The 18,509-nt window shown below is 52.7% G+C and overlaps 1 protein-coding gene across 1 annotated transcript; it reads right to left on the bottom strand.

The window, feature by feature from the left end:
- Window positions 1-24: 24 nt before the first annotated feature.
- On the bottom strand, window positions 25-18,267 carry LOC116834187 (uncharacterized). The gene is given in 12 exon segments (XM_075073433.1): window positions 25-1,139; window positions 1,269-1,411; window positions 2,596-2,781; window positions 3,689-3,710; window positions 3,772-3,897; window positions 4,433-4,746; window positions 7,053-7,385; window positions 7,726-7,775; window positions 7,778-7,819; window positions 7,822-7,845; window positions 7,940-8,270; window positions 18,130-18,267. Coding segments are annotated over 12 exon segments (1,809 nt in total). The 3' UTR covers window positions 25-1,039.
- Between the last annotated feature and the right edge of the window lie 242 nt (window positions 18,268-18,509).

The following is an 18,509-nucleotide window of genomic DNA, read 5'->3' as shown; positions in this document are numbered from 1 at the left end:
TCAGGGGTGGGGGAGTTTTCACAGCCGACAAGTAGCTCTGCTGCTTTAAGTTCCCGCTGAAGACGAGCTCCAAACGCAAATACATGCATAGGATAAACTTATTTATGGGGCAGATATCATATTATAATCTCACACTACGGTTACCATTGTTTGAATTGATGATAAAAAATTAACCCTTGGATTTTTTAAGTCAATGTAAGTTGTAGGCCTTTGCCCTCTTGAGATAGATGTATGTAAATATACTCTTGTTTTTGTCATCTGATTTTTCTGATAAATCACATGCTGCTGGTGCTCTTCCGTTACTCCAGCCTTGCAAAAAACTACTGTTTGGGGGTGTTCAGATAGAGAGAAAGTTGGGAACACTGCTTTTGCTGAAGAACACATATCCGTCTAATCAGGAACACTAAGCACAAGCAATTTTTATTATCTTTAAAATGCAAAATAATAGACTGCACGCTGAAAGCTAGTGTTAAAATACTAGAAGATATTAATGGTGGGATTCCTACAGAATGCTGCAGCAGGAAATACAATGAAATTCGGTACAATTATTGTATAATTTCAACAGCTATTATAGCAATACAAACGTGCATGGATGTGATATTTGTTTAAGATACAACACCCAAATTAATGGCAGCTGTTCTGAGGGTGTGTCTGCACTGTGATTGGAGGTGTGATTGTTTTACGCGCTGGCTTTAAATTTCGCTAACCTGGCTAAAAGGTAGTGAAAACATGCAGGCTGTACAAGCCTGCTGAGAACTCTTGGTATGTACTTGTGTACCTGTTCTGTGCTGCTGCATCTTTGTTTTTAGCTACGCTAACTAGATTAAAGTTAGCATGAGTACTTCTGTGCGAGCTGCAATCACACCTCTGCAGTGGAGATATACTTAAGTTTCTGAGATTTTAGGTGATGCCATTTTAATGTTGCTAGGATGCACAAAAAAACAACAGTTTATCAAATTGTCTAGTTAGTAATTGTTTGCCCATTAGCATCCTGGGAACAGAGTTGATTTGGCTGAGGAACCTGGATCCACACTGCATATCAGGCTTTAACAGGCACAAGAGAATTAATCGTTTCTTGTCCCTGCTGCTGCTGTTGGATCAAGTACATTTGCAAACGACAGACTGGGAGTGGGATTGGCCTGAAAAAGAAACTGTTGAGAACCCAGTTATGTGTATGTCTGACTGGTGCAACCGGAGCCGTAGTTGCACTGCAGCAATCAGAATGTTGCCATGGCCTGCCTGGACTCAGTTACCCAAAGAAACTGTACCTGTAAGACTCCCTGTGGATGGTGGAGAAATCCTGCTTTCCCTGTGCTCGGATGGGTTTCTGCTCTGGTTTGCAGTTCTTCACCACCTCCGCTACCTGGGGCAGGAACGTGCTGTGTGTGGTAGTTTGGCTTTCAAACTTGGCCTAGAAATCCAAACAGTCACAGAGTTCAGTCCCTTTTTTTTTTTGTTTGTTTTTTTTAGGTTTTTTATGCTGCAAGGTGTTGGGAGACCCCTATCAAAGTACCCCCTGTCCCAGCCATGCCTACGTTAAACATGAGTCAACTGCTAACTAGAGATACTGGGAATCTGTCAGCTTTCTTTCCATTCTGAATGCGGACGAGAGGTAATTACATTTGAAAAAGAAAGAACTGGAGAAAGATAGGAAATTGTTTTTAGGGAATATTAAAATGTGTTAGCAAGGAAGTGGGGTTTTTCCCCTGTTGTTGCCATGGACAGTTGTAGATGCTCTGTCACTGGCAATGTAAAAGAACAGATGAGATAAGGCACTTGTAAATATACAATAGGGCTGTGCAAGGGGCAGACAGATGTGGCCTGTTTGGACTCTGCCATCTGTTCCTGGCTGTCCCTGAACGCTGTTTGTTAGGGGGTCTGGGACATAAGGTAGCATGTGTGTGCTGCCAGGGGAGCATTCCAAATACTCAGCTTTAACTTGGTGAAAGTTAGTCTAAGAGCTGCTTTCCTCCACCTGTTGCTGACTCAGGTGTGCCCCTCCTGGGGGGAGCAGCAGAGAACCTACAGTAGCAGTGGGGCACCCAGCTCCAACCTCCCCACAACTCCACATTGCAGCAAGAGGGCTGGCTTTGTTCTGGGCATTGTTTCGTCACTGGATGTTTGTTCCAAGCTCCTGTTCCCCTCCCTCATCCCGTGCCCACCAGCTTCTTCTCCCTACACATCTTTGCCCCAGGTAACAACTCCCTCACCTGCCATCATGTTAGTGCCACACTTCTTTAAAAGGTGATACCTGCATTCATCACGCTGCCTGTCTCTCCAACCCCCCTTTCTCCATGCATCTGTTCAGATAAACTCTGCAGTCCAGGGACTGTGCATGCCTGAGGAGTCTGTGCAGCACCTGTCATGGTACAACCATGACTGAAATAGGAGTTGGCTGCTGTTCTCTCAAGCATATTATCATTCATGGGACAGTGGCCTCTGTCTTTATGGTACCCTGTGGAATTTGTCTGGTGTACAAGGCCATGCTGAGGCTGTTAGATGAACTCTCCTTTCACAGGACCATCTGTGTTGTGTGAGGGTGCCAGCCATGGGCAGCCCGTTAGCAGGAGCTGTCTCTTGCCCCCATTGTATTACCAGAGGTTGGATGTAGACTCCATTGTGGGGGTCACCTTGCCGGATTTGGGGTTGGACTCCCCACTCTCTGAAGAAGAACTTGTGGGCTGTGGAATAGTCTAACTTTGCAGGGAAGGATCTCAGCACTGTGGGAGGCCACTCGATAGTCCTCAGAGGCCTGTCCAAGGGCACAGGGGGGTAAGAGAGCTGGAAAGAGACATGAGGGTCAGAACAACCACCACAAGCTCTTTATAGCACTTTTCACCGCTATACTGCAAACAGGCAGGGCCAGATTTTCAAACGAGTTTTGCACCTTGTAGCTCCCATCAAGAACACTGCAGAGTTCTCTTGTTTAAGAATTCTGTCCCTTGGTACGTAGAGAACGTGGTGGCAGGAAATGCCACTTGCTGGTCCAGGTGTGGAGCTGGGAGTGGAATGGCCGAGTGCAAGATTTACACCAATGGTTTATTACTGGGTCACAATGACACCAGGGGAAGAGGGAGCCAGCCCATTTCTGCCATGGAGGGGCAGGACAGGACAAAACTGGGGGCAGTGACACTGATACCCAGGGGCAGGAGTTCAGGCAGGGTTCCCTCCATCTCATTTTTGATTTAGCTTCCTTTTTTTCCCCCCCCGTTGTCAGGATCACTGCAATAGGGGATTCTCTGTCCATGCTACACAAAGCAACCACTGCACCCCCACCATGAAAGCCAAGGGGTGCCCAGATACTGGCCCCACCTCACCCTGGTTTAGAGTTACTGACATTGAATGAATGCAGAATATAAATATCCTGAACTTCTGCCATGGCTTGTCCAAGAATCTCCAAGCAATTCATCGACAGGAATTGCCTGGCCCACACCCCTTTATCCCTTTACAAACACAGGCTAATTAAGGAGGAGATTTTCAAAGCCTCCCAGCCTATGGGTAAAAGAAGTGTTACTGTTCCCATCTTACGGACAGGAGGGGAAGAAACTTGCCCAAGGTCACAAAACAAGGTAGTGGCAGACCTGGGAATTAACCTAGGCACCCTGACTCCTACGCCTTGTGCTCTACTCACTAGATTTCTTCCCACTGTATGAGTGAGAATCTTCTTCATTCATTCACTGAAATTAACTTTGCTCAAAGAGTCCCCTGACCTCCATTTAACCCCCCTCTCCTTCCCTTCCCTTCCCTTCACCTTGGTCACCATGTCTCCACTGAGTTCCATCCCTCTCTTTCCCCAAGTCTGCCAGCTCCTCTTTCAGCTTGATGGGGCTGGCACGAGGGTATCTGCGTGTGTCCCAGCCATGGTAGCTTTCCCTCTGCACCGTCTGAAAATCTGTGCTGGGTGGAAGAGGGACACAATTCAGCGGTGAGGTGAATCAGGCGTTTTAGGGTTTGGCACCACCAGCCATCACTGCAGCATCTCCTGCGTTCTATTCATGGCCCTGTCGAGGACTCTGTGCATCCTCAGGCAAGTCACTTCATTCCTCTATGCCTTAGTTTCCCCATCTGTAAAATGCGGTCAACATTGAGCTACTGCGTTGATAAGCGTGTGCGTTAATATCAGTGAATGTCTGCCTGCTGGGCACTGTTCACCAGAGGATCTCAAAGCCCTTGGCAATGTTGTTTATAGGAACAAAATCATGTTTCCTTCCTCTTCCAAAAACTTGTTGCTGGCGTTGGATGCAGCCTTCTTCAGACTGTGAGGAGGGGAAGGTCCTTGTGCTAACTCTCTATTAAAGGCTCCGCTTACCTGCTCTGCTGCCCCAGGGATCCACAGCCCCCTTGCTGCAATGCTGAGAGAAAGTCCTCATCCTGTCTGGAGTTTCCCCATTCCAAGCCCTGCCCAGGGGGGTTACTTGATGGCTGCACTCACCTGAAGCCCTGGTTGATTGCCAGGTTGTCCAGAGGAGGCTGAGTAGGCTGAATCCGTGCAGGTAACAAGCTATGTGCTGGGAAATCACTCTGGTACTTGGTCATGTATTCCACCTGTGCTCGTTTCCCTGCTGGCACTATTCCTTTACCATGTGACTGGGCTACCAGCTTCTCCAAGGGCACAGACTGGTAGGTGCTCTGGTGGGTTGTCGTCATGTCACGATCACCTAGCAGAACAGAAAGCAGTGTACTGTCCCATGCCAAGGGGGTGGGGGTTAGTCTTTGAAGGAGCAGGGTTTCGCTGGTTTGCCAGCCCTAGTGAGATGAGCTGCAGAAACTGAGAGCATCTCCTGTCTTAGGCCAGATTAATAAATGATATATCTCACAGCGGGTCTCAAACTTTTTGGACAATAAACTCAGGCTAGAGAATAGGGAAGCTTTTCCCAGTTCTGGTTTGGAAAGTAGCCCGGGGAGATCTCAGTCCAGGCTTTCCATGTCGTCTCAGCGCTCAGACAGCCCCTGGGCTGTCATAGAAATGAGCCCACCCAACCAGTGTGCTCAACTCTGCCATTCTCGCAAGTCTCTGAAACTTTGCGCTGCTTCATGCTTATGGCACAGCCCCATCCTGTACTTCCAGCATCGTACCATGATGCCTAGCTGTGACCAGCCTCCTGGGGTGTGTCTACACTGCAAGAGGCAGGGAGCCTCAGAGCCTGGGTCTTCAGGGCTTATGCTACAGTGCTAAGAAAAACACGGAGCTGTTCAGACTGGGGCTCAGAACCCCAGGAAGTGGGGTGAGCATCAGAGGTTGAGCTGCAAATTCCACACGGCTCTTTTTAGCACCCAATGAGAACCCCAGGCCATAGACTTTCTGCCGCTTGCAGTGTAGATGTACTGCTAGACCAGGGGTTCTCAGCCTTTCCAGGCTACTGCACCCCTTTCTGGAGTCTGATTTGTCTTGCCTACCCCCCGCTTTCACCTCACTTACAAACTACTTGCTTATGAAGTCAGACACAAAAATACAGATGGGTCACAGCTCACTAGTACTGAACAGTGGCTGCCTTGCTTGTTTTTACCGCTAATTATAAAATAAACCACTTGGAGTATAAACATTGTACTTAAGTTTCCAGTGTATACACAGAGCAGCATAAACAAATCATGGTCTGTATTGTACTGACTCCACTCGGGCTTGTTATGTAGCCTGTTGTAAAACTAGGCAAATAGCTACATGAGCTGGTGTACCCATGCTTGAGAACCTCTGTCCTAGACCAGTACTTCTCAATGTATTTACCTGCCTCCAATACCACCTATATGGCCCTGAGGATGTCACATGGGCTGCAGCTCTGTGCTGATTGGGCCACAGGCTGAATACCTCTGTGGGCTGCATCCAATACCACCTGTATAGCCCTGGGGATGTCACATGGGCTGCAGCTCTGTGCTGATTGGGCCACAGGGCCACTGTGGGCTGCATCCAGTACCACCTGTATGGCCTTGAGCACAGACTGAGCATCACTGCCCGAGACTGTATCACCTTGGGAGCTGCTTGTGCTAGAGGAAAAGGGCCCTGTCTGAGGCTGGCCCTTTAGGGGGAGCGTGGCTGAGCCTTGCTGTGACCGGGCTGCTGAAGCTGATGTGGAGGTGAGGCCAGCGACTGGTCCCAGCTGTGGGGGGACTGGAGCTGGCTGCACAGAGAGTGGAGCACTCTGTTGGGAGGAACCTGCAAGAGAGGAGATGGGACAGGCTTGGCAAAGGCAGCTGCGAGGAGGGCCTGGAGAAAGGCAGTGGCGGGGATGAAGCAGCCTGCTGCCCTTCAGGAAGAAGGTAGGCACAAGCACTAACCAGCGGTGGGCCCAAGAGGGGCTAGTGGGCCTGGGAAGGGCATTACTATGAATGGTGCAAGGCCAGACAAACCCTGACCCAGGAGGATGTTGTTATGCACTGATGGAGGGAATGGGCCTGTGCCCTGCAAAGGTGGTTAGAGCAGCAGTTCTCAAACTGGGGGCCAGGACCCTTCACGGTGTTGTGAGGTTATTACATGGGGGGAGTGTCACAAGCTGTAAGTCTCCACCCCAAACTCCGCTTTGCATCCAGCATTTATAATGGTGTTATAAATTAAAAACACTTTTTTATATCTATTTAAGGGGGGGTCGGTGTGTGAAAGGGGTCACCAGTACAAAAGTTTGAGAACTACTGGGTTAGAGGGCTGCAGAGGGAGGGTGAGCGGAATGAAGCAATGAAACCAGCAGACCAGTGCTTGAAACACTGGAGCGTGTTGGAGGAGGATTGCTAAGACGCCAACAGCAAATGTAATCCAGGCCTGGGCGGCTGCATGCTGCAGAGCCAATGTGGGGCAGCCCTGCTTCCGGGCCTATGTGGATGTGGGGCTGGGAGCTTTCGTGCTCTCTGTTGCCTTCAATGGTGAGCTGAACCTGGACTCCTTTGACGAGCTCTGGTTTGACGAGAGAACGGGGCTGGTGCTGCTCAGTGTTCCCAGTGTGTCAGGCATGTTCCCAGGCACAGAGCCCAGCACAACCCAGCCCCGCTTCAGGCACTCTGGACCCGGTGCCTGGCATTGGCAAGCCCCTCCTGGCTCCCGTAGCACCACTGAGTATTCAGGGCACTATCAGGATCCAGAACTCAGGGGTGGGGCACATGAAATGGGGGCACCCCAAGTTAATGAAGCCCCTTTGGCTGATCTCAGCCTGGGGGTAACGGGGACGAGTCCCAGCTGTACCTGCCAGAGCTGGCGGCTCTCCATAGCAGGCTGGGCATTCCGCTCGCCATCCTTTGTAGCTCTCCTTGGTAGTTGTGGTGGTGTCGGGGAAGCCAGAGACGTTGGGCTGCCTGGGAGTCAGGGGCTGCCGGAGGGTGGTTATGACTGGCTCCCTGGGCAGGAAGTGGAGGCGGTACAGACTCTGGCTTTGGAAGGGCTCCTGTGGGCACTGATATGCCTCCTGCAAAACACGACCGTCCATGCCCTGGGCTAGAAAGGTCAACCTGTCTCCTCCCCGTGGGGCAGCTTGCCCACGCTGCTCCCAGGGAGCGACCCATCGCACTAACCCTGGCCCAGTGGAGAGCAGGCAGAGCAGCCCCTGTTCCAGAGTGCCCAGCCGCAGAGGGCACCTCCCCACATGAGGGGCAATGCGTGGGTTGATTCACAGAGCCCCTCTGGCCTGCAGGCCTTGCCATGGCAGGTGTGTGGGTGGGATAGAGCCCTGGCCTTCTCAACGGGAGTAGGTGGGGAGAGAAGGATGGCGGGAGCCTAGCCTGGATTGGCTGCAGTGCTGGCATTACCCGGACATGCGGCTTGGTCCTCTGGCCCAGCTCCCAGGGGATGAACTCTGCGTGGTGCTGAAGGCCATGGCTGGGGGGTTGGGGTGTGGAGGGGCCTCTTGCTGCTTCGAGGATGCACGTCTGGAGGGGAGGAAGAGTAAGGAGGTGACCAGGATGCACACGAGGCATGTGTAAAACGCTCCCTAGGGAGGCTGCTTTGGTTCCCCTTGCTTACTTGGTGGCTGGGTGTAAGTTGCCTTGTAATGGGACAGTTGGGGTCTCCTGCAGTCCTGAGGTGCTGGCCTGCTCCACTTCTTGCAGTTCTTGTGGTGCTTGTGTCGACTGAGCGTGACAGAGAAGCAGCTGAGAGAGAGAAACCGAAACGGGGCTCCCCTCCCCTCTGGAAACATTTTCCACATCCAGCCTGTGTGGGAGCCGTTGGAGTCAGGGGAAGTGACTGCCAAGGCAGCAGGGTCTGCTCGCTGGGAGCTGTGTGCTGGACAGCCCGATGATGGCTGCTCTGCAGCTTTCAGGGCCCCTGAGAATTGTTCCCCTCCACCTGGCGTCTCTCAGAGCTCCCCAGGAGATGGATGCTATTCATAGGATCCTGTGGTGGAGGTAGGAGCTGGAAGCTACCAAATACTGTGACATGACCTCTCCACCTGCTACTGCCCAACTCCCGCTAGCAGCACAGCTCAGGGCACGGCAGCAGGCCCCTGTCTGTAAAGAGGTGGTTAAAACTTGTAAGTCCCCAGGGACATGGGTAAACACTACAGAATATATCCATGCACACGCATGTGGCTGGTCTGTGGGACACAGACTTTCTCATGCCTTTAGGTGCCACAGCAGTACAAGTGATGATCGCGCTTTGTAAAACTGCTCCATACTGACCCAGTATAAAGCAGGTGGCTGTCCTTCTCTGCTGCCCATGGCTTCTAGCCCACATGCACAGCTCAGTGCCAGCAGCTTTTGCTTAGTATCAGGTCTGGTGTGTGTGGAGGGGAGAAAGGTGAAACAAATCCATTCTTGCTCTAGAAGCCTTAAGCAAAAATAAATAAGGGCATCTGTCTGTGCCTGTTCGAGCGCTCACTTACCCACAGTTGCAGAGTTCACAGAGACAAGCAAACTGCAGGTACTCCATCTCCCAGGATTTGTGGGTCAGGTAGGTGGAGGGAAACCCTCCGCCCCCCGCAAGATGCAGTATCTGGTTCTAGAGACGACACGTTACAGGGCCGGCAGTATGGATCCAGGTGCACTCTGGGCAGCTGCCTCTGGGCTCCAAGGAGTCTCCGTTTGGGCTGAGCTCGGGGGCTTGGTGTGTGTTGCAGGTTGCTATGGTTTCTGGTCTCCTGCCTTTCACCCAGGGGTGATTTGAATGTGAATGGCGCTCCAGCAACCCCACCAATGCCAGGTTACCAGGAGCTTAGAGGAGGGGAGGGCTGCACTGCGTTTCCCAGGCTATGTTCGTAACTGACGGAGGATTAGTAGTAGCAGGGGCTGTCTGCAGGGCCGCTAACAACCCCGGGAAAGTACACAGGTCCTGGGTGCTGTGCACAGCTGGTGAACTCTGGGGAAAGGACGGTCTGCATCGTGAAAGGGTGGGAGGGGAAACCAGGCCCAAAGAGAAGTGACTTGCCCCGCAGAGCTGGGATTTGACCCAGGGCTGCTGACTCCCAGTCCAGTACCTTCCACGCTGCCTCTCTAATGCTAGTTAGAATGTCCCACCGGCTTGGGGGACTCTGGATAGCCACTGGCCAGTGCTGTACCACAAGGCAGTCTGCAGAGTGCCTGGCATCTCTAGAGCCAGCTCTTTGGCATGGCCACAGGCAGCTGCCTGATCCGGCCAACTGCTACTCTGGGGCCGGAGCTGCTGAGGAACCGTTGAAGGCTGAAGTTGCTGCCAACAAGGAGCGGGCCAAGCCAGCACCAATTAGCTGAGAGGCCAGTCAGCATGTTAATTGAGTGTCATCAGTCATTTAATTGTTTGAAGCACTGTTTCATTAACAAGTTGAATGGTCCTGGCAGATGTTAATGGAACAATGCAGAAGAATCTGCTTCTCACTGGATAATAAGGGGGTAACTGCACAGTAATTGGAGACAATTAACTGGCCACTGCCTGTGTGTGTGAGAAAGTCATCTTACCAAGCCAGCTCTGCTTGGAGAGAAAGCTCTGGTGCTGTGGCAGGCTCTCTGATACCCTGGTGAGGGGCATGGTATAAACCCGAACAGACTGTTACTGTTAAAGAGACATATACCTTTTTAAACATAAGGAGCCCTTTTAAAATACAGGTATTAGCAGCATCACCAGCCCAAAGGGTTCACAAAATCATGAGTCAGGGCCCCAAAACCCATGAGATTGGATTACGGATAACAATGGTTATCCCATGAGCAATAGAACTTAGCTGTCTGTCTTCCTTTTTTAAAAAAGTGAGATCCTTGGCTAATAACCTGACTCCCAGGCTTGGGACTTTTACTAATAAATTTACAGTGTTGCCAACTCTCAGATTTTTATAATGAGTCTTAAAATATTTGCTGTTCTTCTTAACTGGACTGGATCCTAGAATAAACAGAACAGAAAACCATTCCCTTCCAGCCCATGAGACTTGGCCAAGTTGAACATAGGTCATCTCTGTCCCTCTCCCCACCCTTTTGAGCCCAGCAAAATGCATTTAAAAGCCGTAAGTTGCCTCGGGAGCTGGTCTCTTATTACTGTGAAGGTGAAGGAGCAGTCCAGTCCTGCTGACCTGCCCAGGGCTGCCCACCCCTCTCCTGTAATGACGTTTGGTGAGCATGTGTCTATGTAATTTACTTGCTGTTGTGACTTGATCCTACACAAAGTGTAATGGGGTCAGTCCCCCCCATAACCCACTCTCTGCTGCAGGAAGTATCCCTTCCAGCTGCACAAAGACAGACACATCTCCTGTGCTTTAATTTCAGGCCCTCTCTGGGTTGAGGGAGAATGTCAGTCTCATCTTCCAGCTTCTGTCTGACTTGTTTGGCTTTTCTGAAACCAGTCCTGGCTGCCCAGTAGCCAGGCAGGATCCTACACGAACCAGTGGGGGTTGCTGTATAACAGCCCCACAATAATACCCCCCCCCCCACACACACACACATGCAGCCCAGCCCTCACAAGCCGCTGTGGTGTGCATGGCCCGTCAGCAGCCCTACAGCCAATCAGTGTGTGATGCGAGAGGTACAGGACCTATTTCGGGCGATGACTCAAGTATTAAATAATGCAGCCAGAAAAACCAGGGAAGCCCTTGAAATCTCTCTGGACTCCAGCTCGCTTTGTGACCTGTTAATTCAGGTCCTGAAGCTAAAGGCTGGGGCTGCTGCAGGGCCCAGTGACTATAACTCATGGCAGATCAGGGGCCCAGAGGGGGACAGCTCAGCCCGCAGGCCAGGCTGAGCTGGGGAGGGAGGGAACTTGCACTGAGAAGTGGACAGTTGCTGCCTGTGGGGTTTCCAACATGTGCATAGGCCTGTTCCATCACCTTTCTCAGGCTGTTATGGTGGTGGTGTGTGTGGGGGCGTTGACCACAGGGTGAAGCAAGGCACAGGAGGCTCCATGCAACTCCTACCCCAGACAGGAGCTCAGGAGGGGGCATTATCCCATTGTGGGGGGAAGTGCTGACAGCAAGGGGCCAGGAGCTGTCCCCTGCCTGGCTTGACAGGCGTCCCCTGCCTGTTCCGAAAGCCTGTGTCAGGACGGGGATCCCCATTCAAACACTTCAGGAGCATCCTCCGAGCCCAGTGCACTGTGCTCGGGGGGGCTGCAGGACAGGTGGCTCATGCATTGCTTCTCTGTGCCAAGTGCTCTCCTGGCTGCTTTTGGAGGGTGAGGAACCCTTCTTTCCGCTCCCCCAGTTGGTTTCCTTGCCCCAGGGAAGTAGTAACAAAAGCTACTGCACGGAGACGCCTCTCTCCTCCCTGCCTGGGTGGGTGTAGGGTGTGTTTGTGTGGGTGTGTGAGGGGAAGCTCCTGAGGCCTCTGCTCCTTCTGAGCCGGGACGGGGCTCCTTGAAGCCCGGTTCCCTCTGGGACCCGTGTCAGTGCTCGGTCTCTTGCCAAGTAGCCCACGCCCCAGTTATTGCACTAGGCAGTTTGCTTCACGGATGACCTTGGCCCCATGCTGGAGGCGGGTCACCCCAGGGTGCTCCCCGCTAATTAGCTAGCAGTGCAGAGCTATATAGTTTCAATAGTCGAAGTGCTGTGGGCAGCCATCAGAGGGCACTGTGACATCAGCTATCCGTGCCCTGGGCCTGCAAGGGGCTGGGAATAGGGGATGACTGAGAGTCTGTCATTGCAGCCGTGGCCCCTCGCCTTCACTGGCCTGGAGCATCTTACCAGCCCCAGAGCCGCAGCTTGCAGGTGGGGGTCACAGCTCCCCCATGCAGGGTGGCCAGGTCCCACGGCAGCACAGGCCTTTCTCCAAACACCTGGCATGATATTTAAAAGTACGACTTCCAGGGCCATAGTGTCCAGCGCTCAGCCGTCCTGGGAAGGACTGAGGGGCCTTTATAGGCTTTCGCCTTCTGGGCATTATCTCCACTTTAGAGATGGGAAAACTGAGGCACAGAGTAGTAGTCTGCTTGGGCCTGAGTCCACCTGAGCCTGAGAGGGTCGTGTCATTTTCCACCCAAACCTGAGTCGCCCCTGGGATCGGTGTGGCTGTGCGCCCAGCTCCCTCCTGAGCAAGAGGTGCTGCCATTCCGGGCTAGGGCAGTGTGGTCGCTGCCCCAGGCTGACCCCATGGTCAGGAGGAGAAAAACTGCCCTGAGAGAGTCTAGTTGTTTTCTCACCCAACTCAACACTTGTGGCTGGGTTTGGTTCGGGTCGGGTCACAGGGTTCTAGCACAGAGAGGGGAAGCGACTTGTCACCCAGCAAATCAGTGTGAAGCCAGGGCTAGAACCTAGGAGTCCTGACTCAGGGCTTCCCACCAGCCCTCACAGCGGTCAGGCATGGCCGGTCTAAGTATCCATACACCTGCTGTGCTGGGAAGGGCAGCGATGGGTTTCCAGCTCTCTAGCTTCTCCTTGAGACCCCTCTTCCTGCATGAGCACGAAGCTGTTGTCTGAGAGCTGCCAGGCAGGGGTGGTGGAGGTTCACAGCCCACCCAGGAGACTTTCGCTCCCCTAACACATTAGCAGGTAGCTGACATCACAGGTCATTTGCCTTCAGAGTGAAAAACTCCCGCCTGACAGTGTCATTAATCAAGTGGCACCAAACATCTGCTAATGTTTGTGTTCAGTTAGTGCTAATGCAGCCGGGGGCCTGGGGATCATTGAGGGAAGATTTCAACCCACCCCCCCACCGCCATCTTCTTCACTGGAGCTTGCAGTATTGGCCCTGCGGTACCTTAAACGTGGTGCCCTTAGGAAAGTGTCCAGATCTTACATGTCAGGCTGGAATCAGGGCAGGGCTGGGTCCCAAACCAGCCCCTCGATCCAATCACCTCTGGATTTCAGGGACATTTGTATCCAGAATTAAGGCAGTTGTGTTATCATCATGTACACCCACTGTATTTTTTGTGAATCCTGCTCTGCACATTTCCACCTCAGCTGTGTGTCCCCCCCACCTCCAAAAAAACACAAAGTATTGTGGGTTGGTCTGTGCAAATCAGAGCACCCTGCTCTTTCTTTATTTGCAGATGCAGAGTTCTGTTTTTATATTACCCACATGTTTTGGATCTAGATTTTGCTGTCCGAAGCCCCTGGTCTGAGAGAGATGTGCTGGGCTACAGAGCAGAATGGAAGTCGGATCAGATTGTGCAGAAACAGATCACTAATGGGTCCCTGCTTTAAACAGCTGTGTTGCTGAGTGCATAGTGCCTGTGTGCTAGAGTAGTTTTAGGCATGCATAGCCTGTGTGTGTCCCTATTGTGTGCTTCATTGTGTCTGCACCCATTAGGGTGACCAGATAGAAAGTGTGAAATATTGGGATGGGTGGTGGTGGGGTAATAGGTGCCTATATAAGAGACAGCCCCAAATATCAGGACGGTGCCTATAAAATTGGGACATCTGGTCACCCTAGCATCCATTGTTCCCGGGGCCTGTGTATATCCACGCTTCACGGTGTTCATTCCTAGCTCCATCTAGGTGTAGGATGAATGACACCAGCTGTTGCAAAGTGGTTGCCTGGTAAATGTTTGGGGGATGACCACCTTGAATGGCAGTTGCCTGAGGATATCTGGGTGCAAGCCAGAGACATGCTCATGCTGGAATGTAAGTGGATGGACTCAGGTGGACTGCAGGGACACTCTGTGGAAAAACCAGGTTCTAATGAGCCTTAAAGAGAGACGCTGTGCTGACAAATGGCTGGCTTGGTAACGTTTAGGATTCCCACTTGGACAGGACATGTGCATTTTGCTCAGCCAGGCAAGCAGATGTCCATCATCGCCACGCTCATATTTCAGGGGGGGCTGCCTGTGTCCAGAGGGGTGGGAGGCGAGTGAGCCGTCCTGGTGATGGGGATGGTAAGCTATTTCCTTGGGAGGGGTTTGCAATGGAGAAGGAGGTCTGTGGTGGTGTGAGTGCATTGCATGGCAATGGGGTTCCTCCCATTGACTGCAGTGGGCATTGGGTCAAATCCCTAGACCAGAGCAAGGAGCTGGGGGCTGTCTGGTGTTAGAGGGCTTTCCCTCCACCCCCTTCCCTGGTTCTTGTCACGCAGACAGAAAGCAGAAGACCAGAAGTCTGAAGTGCAGGCAATGCCATGTTCATTGGGATTAGTTCCAAGCAGCCATGTCCAGAGCTCTCCATGCGGCAGAGTCTGTTTCCCAGTGTTCCCCTCCCAGCTCTGACGCCGCAGAGCCTTGTCTGTGTCCCTGTTCCCCATTCCCACTTCCTCCTCCTTAGCAGGCCCAAATGTACCTGCCGTGCACCCCCCTAGTCACACCCCTTACAGCTTATGGTCAGGTCCCATTTTGGAGGGTTGTGAGTCTTCATCCCACGCTTCCTTTGTATCCCAAGGGAAGGGCAAGGAGTGAGTTGTGTCTGGCCAAGGCCAGGCTTTTCTTTGGCTTTTAGTGTTTCTTACGCCTCCTGCCAATCTCCCCTTGTCCCTCCTGACTGGTTGCTTGACCTTGGCTTGAGAAAGGAGCCAGGCAGCCTGTCATTGTATGCTCATATTACCCTCCCACCATTCCCTGTAACACTTCAGTTCTATCCCTTATCTCTTCCCATTTTACTAGCAAACCCATCTGGCCAGGCAGAAGCCATACACGCAATGTCTTTGTTCACCTTCACACCTATTAATACAAGAGAGAGAATTTTGGGTTTGACTTTTGGATACTTTTATCTCAGGTGGGCAAACAAGCCTGGATACTAACATAGGGTAGTTCAGGTGCTAGCTCACCCCTGGCTCTCCCCAGCCAAGGCAAAAGGGCTTGCGCCTCCCACCTCCTTGTGCCCCAATGGCGTGTGAGTACGTGCAAACGTGTGCAGGCTGGACTAGTGGCAAGGATTAGAGCCCTGGGTTCTAAACTGGAATCCAGAGCCGCAGAGCATTCCAGTGACCTTGGCTAAGCGTCTAGCCCCTCATGTTCAACACCTCCACGGGTTCCCATCAGGCTGGGCTTGGCCCTTGATCCTGCCACGGTCCATGCAGTTTTCTGTGTCTGCGTCATGCCTGGGAGGCCTCTAAAAGGCCATTGAATCCCCATGGGGTGTCTTGTAAGAGAGTCCTTGGTTTGTGTACTGCTCGGCTGCCAGCCTCCACCCCAGAGCTGCCGTGGGAGCCTCTGAGACAAAGCAAACAGCACCCAGGAGCGGATTCCTTTATTAGTGCTTCTAGAAGTGCAGCAGCCCCAGTCTTGGCATCACAAGGCGACTTTGATTAGCTTAAAAAAAATTAAAATCTTAATTTAATTTAAAGCACTGTCATTCACAGTCATGGCCAATGCTGAGCAGACTAATTATTATGCAAATTAAGCAGATAGAAAAATGATTAATAATTGCACAAATTAAAAATTATTGTAAACATCCTGTGACTAGTGATAAGTCCGCATGGAGCGTGTGTGCAGGAAGGAGTGTTGCTTAGCCAGCTCCTGAATCCCAATTTTCTCATTAGCAGACTTAATTAGCAAATGACGCGAAGGAGCCAAGCAGCAGTTGTACGGTTCCGGGGTCAGGCCAGGCCAGCGCTTGGTTTTAGATGATGGGGGAGAGGTGCCAAGCTGGGCACTGCCACTGCCAGCATGAAGTGTGAATTTCAAAGCTAAGACCTCAGTTCAGTCAAACACCCTTAAAGTAACTTTGCTGCTCAAGGGCTCAGTCAGGTTTGATCGGCCCGGAAAGGTCCCTGCCTGCACTGCATCCTGTCTCTTTGCAAAGTCCCTGAGACTTTGATGAGAATTCCCCTTCAACGACTCGCACAGCCGGGGTTGTGCTTTTAGAATAGAAGGAATCGCTGGCTGCCCTGCCATATCCCACCCGCAAGCCCAGTGCTCCTATGTAACTCTGCGGTAACAAACCATCTGCCCAGGCCTGGCATATACTGGGGATGAACAAGTCCATCCCCTTGATGATGCACCTCAACCCTGTGCCAAGGGTAGTGCTCAGAGAGGCAAGTTGGCTCTGGTCTTTCTGCCAGCATGGCCAGCCGTGGTGCCTGTTTGGGTCAGGGAGTCTTCTGTTGCCTACGTTCCTGCAGAAGAAGCTGAGATTAGGGGAGGGCAGATGTATGAACAGAGAGACAGGCCAGGTGGTGCACACCGAATTCTCTACTGCGGACGTGCCTTTTGTAGGCTGCATTTGAGACAGGACCCTGGTCTGGGCAGTGAGAGGAACCATTGAAGGTGTCCCACTGAGCAACAGCATGCTCTGCTCTGGGCGTGGATGATCGTCATTGATGCTGTCATGCTGGCGAGGGACTGGGAGCAGAGGGAATGGGATGCAGAGATTTTTTTTTTGATGCCAGTGGTAGTGGTGAGAAGATCTGGGAGACACTAGGTTCAGCCCAGAAGATGAATGCACTGGTGAATGTGTCCCAGGTTGCATGGGCCTCTCATTGGCCACCTTGGCAGAGAGAGGCCCACGGGGCATGGATTGCTCTGATCTTCCCCCAACACATCTCAGCCCTGTCAGGACTAGGAGGGAGGCTGCAGGGAATCTTGTCCCCGGTGCTAGGGACAGAGCTGGAGCCTGGGGCTCTCTGGCTCTTCTCCACCAGTGAGTGATGGGGAACCTCCCAGCGATGGGGCTGAAGGGTAGGATCCCGAGCCTCTTGGAGCATTTAGGATTGTGTGTGGACAGGGCAAGGCAGTTTTAAGGTGGGTCAGGAGGCCCATGGGGCACACTGACTGCATGGATCCCCCTCCAGCAATAGCCCCTGGGGCTGGCCCTGGGAGGAGAGGCCAACTCACAGGTGAGGAGGAGGAGCGGGCTGGCTTGGCTCTGTCCAGGCAGCTGCTGTGCTCAGGGCTCTGCTTCCTTGGGCTGGCTTTCTCCAGAAGCAGGGAGCTGCTAACAAGATGACTTTGACTTGCAGAGCTAGGCCTGCCTGGGTTGCACAGCAGCTGCGGAATGGCTAATTACCCTCTGTCATGGTAATCGATTCCCCTTTATCTCGGTGTGCAGAGCAGACAGGAATAGCTATTGGACCACCCCTACCTGGACCACTGCTGCATCAGCCTGGGTGGATGCTTCTCATCTGGCAGAGCTGTGTGCATCAGGCCTCGCCTGCATGCCTGCACCAGCTCTTTCCTCCCCGTCCTGCTGAAAGGGAGATGGCAGGGGGAAGGGGAATGATGCCGAGAGGGGCTGGCAGAGCAGATGCTGTATGTGAGTTGGAGGCAGATTTAGCATCACTAGGAACTGGGTGAGCCCAGGGGACCACTGGGGTCTTTGTGGGATACTCCCGAAACCCAGCCTCCGACAGTGTCGAAGGGAGGCGTGTAACTCACTTGCCCGACGCTCATGCAATCCATAGCTGCCCCACACTGCCAGGGCCTCCTTTCTCGCCCAGCTCTTTAGCCTACCAAGCCCCCACACTAGGAGACAGACTGGTGTTAGCGCTGGCATTGCTGCAAGTGTTGTGCCCAAGGCTGGACTAGCCGAGGGAGTTGTGGGTACGGATTGAGGGGCACTGACAGCGTGGCGGAATGGAACCCAGATCTGTGCTACCAGGGCTTGTGTAGTCAGGACTGAAGGGCAGCAGCGAGGTGAAGGATGCTGGGGTGCCGTGACTTGACTATCTCAAGGCGATGCATGTAGAATTGTGCAGGGGCCATGTATCTGGATTAGCAAAAGAGCTCAAGACCGAGACCCCTGGCAGAGGCACCGGTGCCCAGGACTGGATTAATGGGGCTGCTGGGCTGGGCGGGGGTGCCCAGGCAGATCTATGCGTGCCCAGGCTCTGAGCTAGCAAGCATCACCAGTCCCTTGCTTTCAGGAGGATGGAAAGTTAGCAGTGTTTTCTCCGCACCTTTAACACGTGCACTCGAGTGGCCGGGCCGGCTGAGCTGGCGCCCATGTGTTTGTTAGCGGCTGTGTACAATCCCTCGGCGTGGGCATTCTCCAGCAGTGACAGACTCTGGCACCCGGGCTGTTTGTCTGCTGTCATGCAGATGAAAAGCTGCCTTTGGATCGCAGCAACCTGAGAGTGGTGTGAGGAGGAGGGGTAGGGGTGGGACAGTGGCTTTATTCCATGTTATTCCTGCTTCCCCCCAGGGTTAGCCAGTCTCATTCTGCCCTTCTGCTGTTGACAGCTCCCATGTCAAAGGGAGTTGCGGCATCCTGAAACACCTGCTCATCATTGCTGCTCTACAGAATATCCTTACAACGGGGATTCAGAGCTGGCTGGCT

The sequence above is a fragment of the Chelonoidis abingdonii genome, chromosome 18, assembly GCF_003597395.2.
Source record: "Chelonoidis abingdonii isolate Lonesome George chromosome 18, CheloAbing_2.0, whole genome shotgun sequence".
NCBI lineage: Eukaryota > Metazoa > Chordata > Testudines > Testudinidae > Chelonoidis > Chelonoidis abingdonii.
This window is presented reverse-complemented; position numbering and strand designations above follow the sequence as displayed.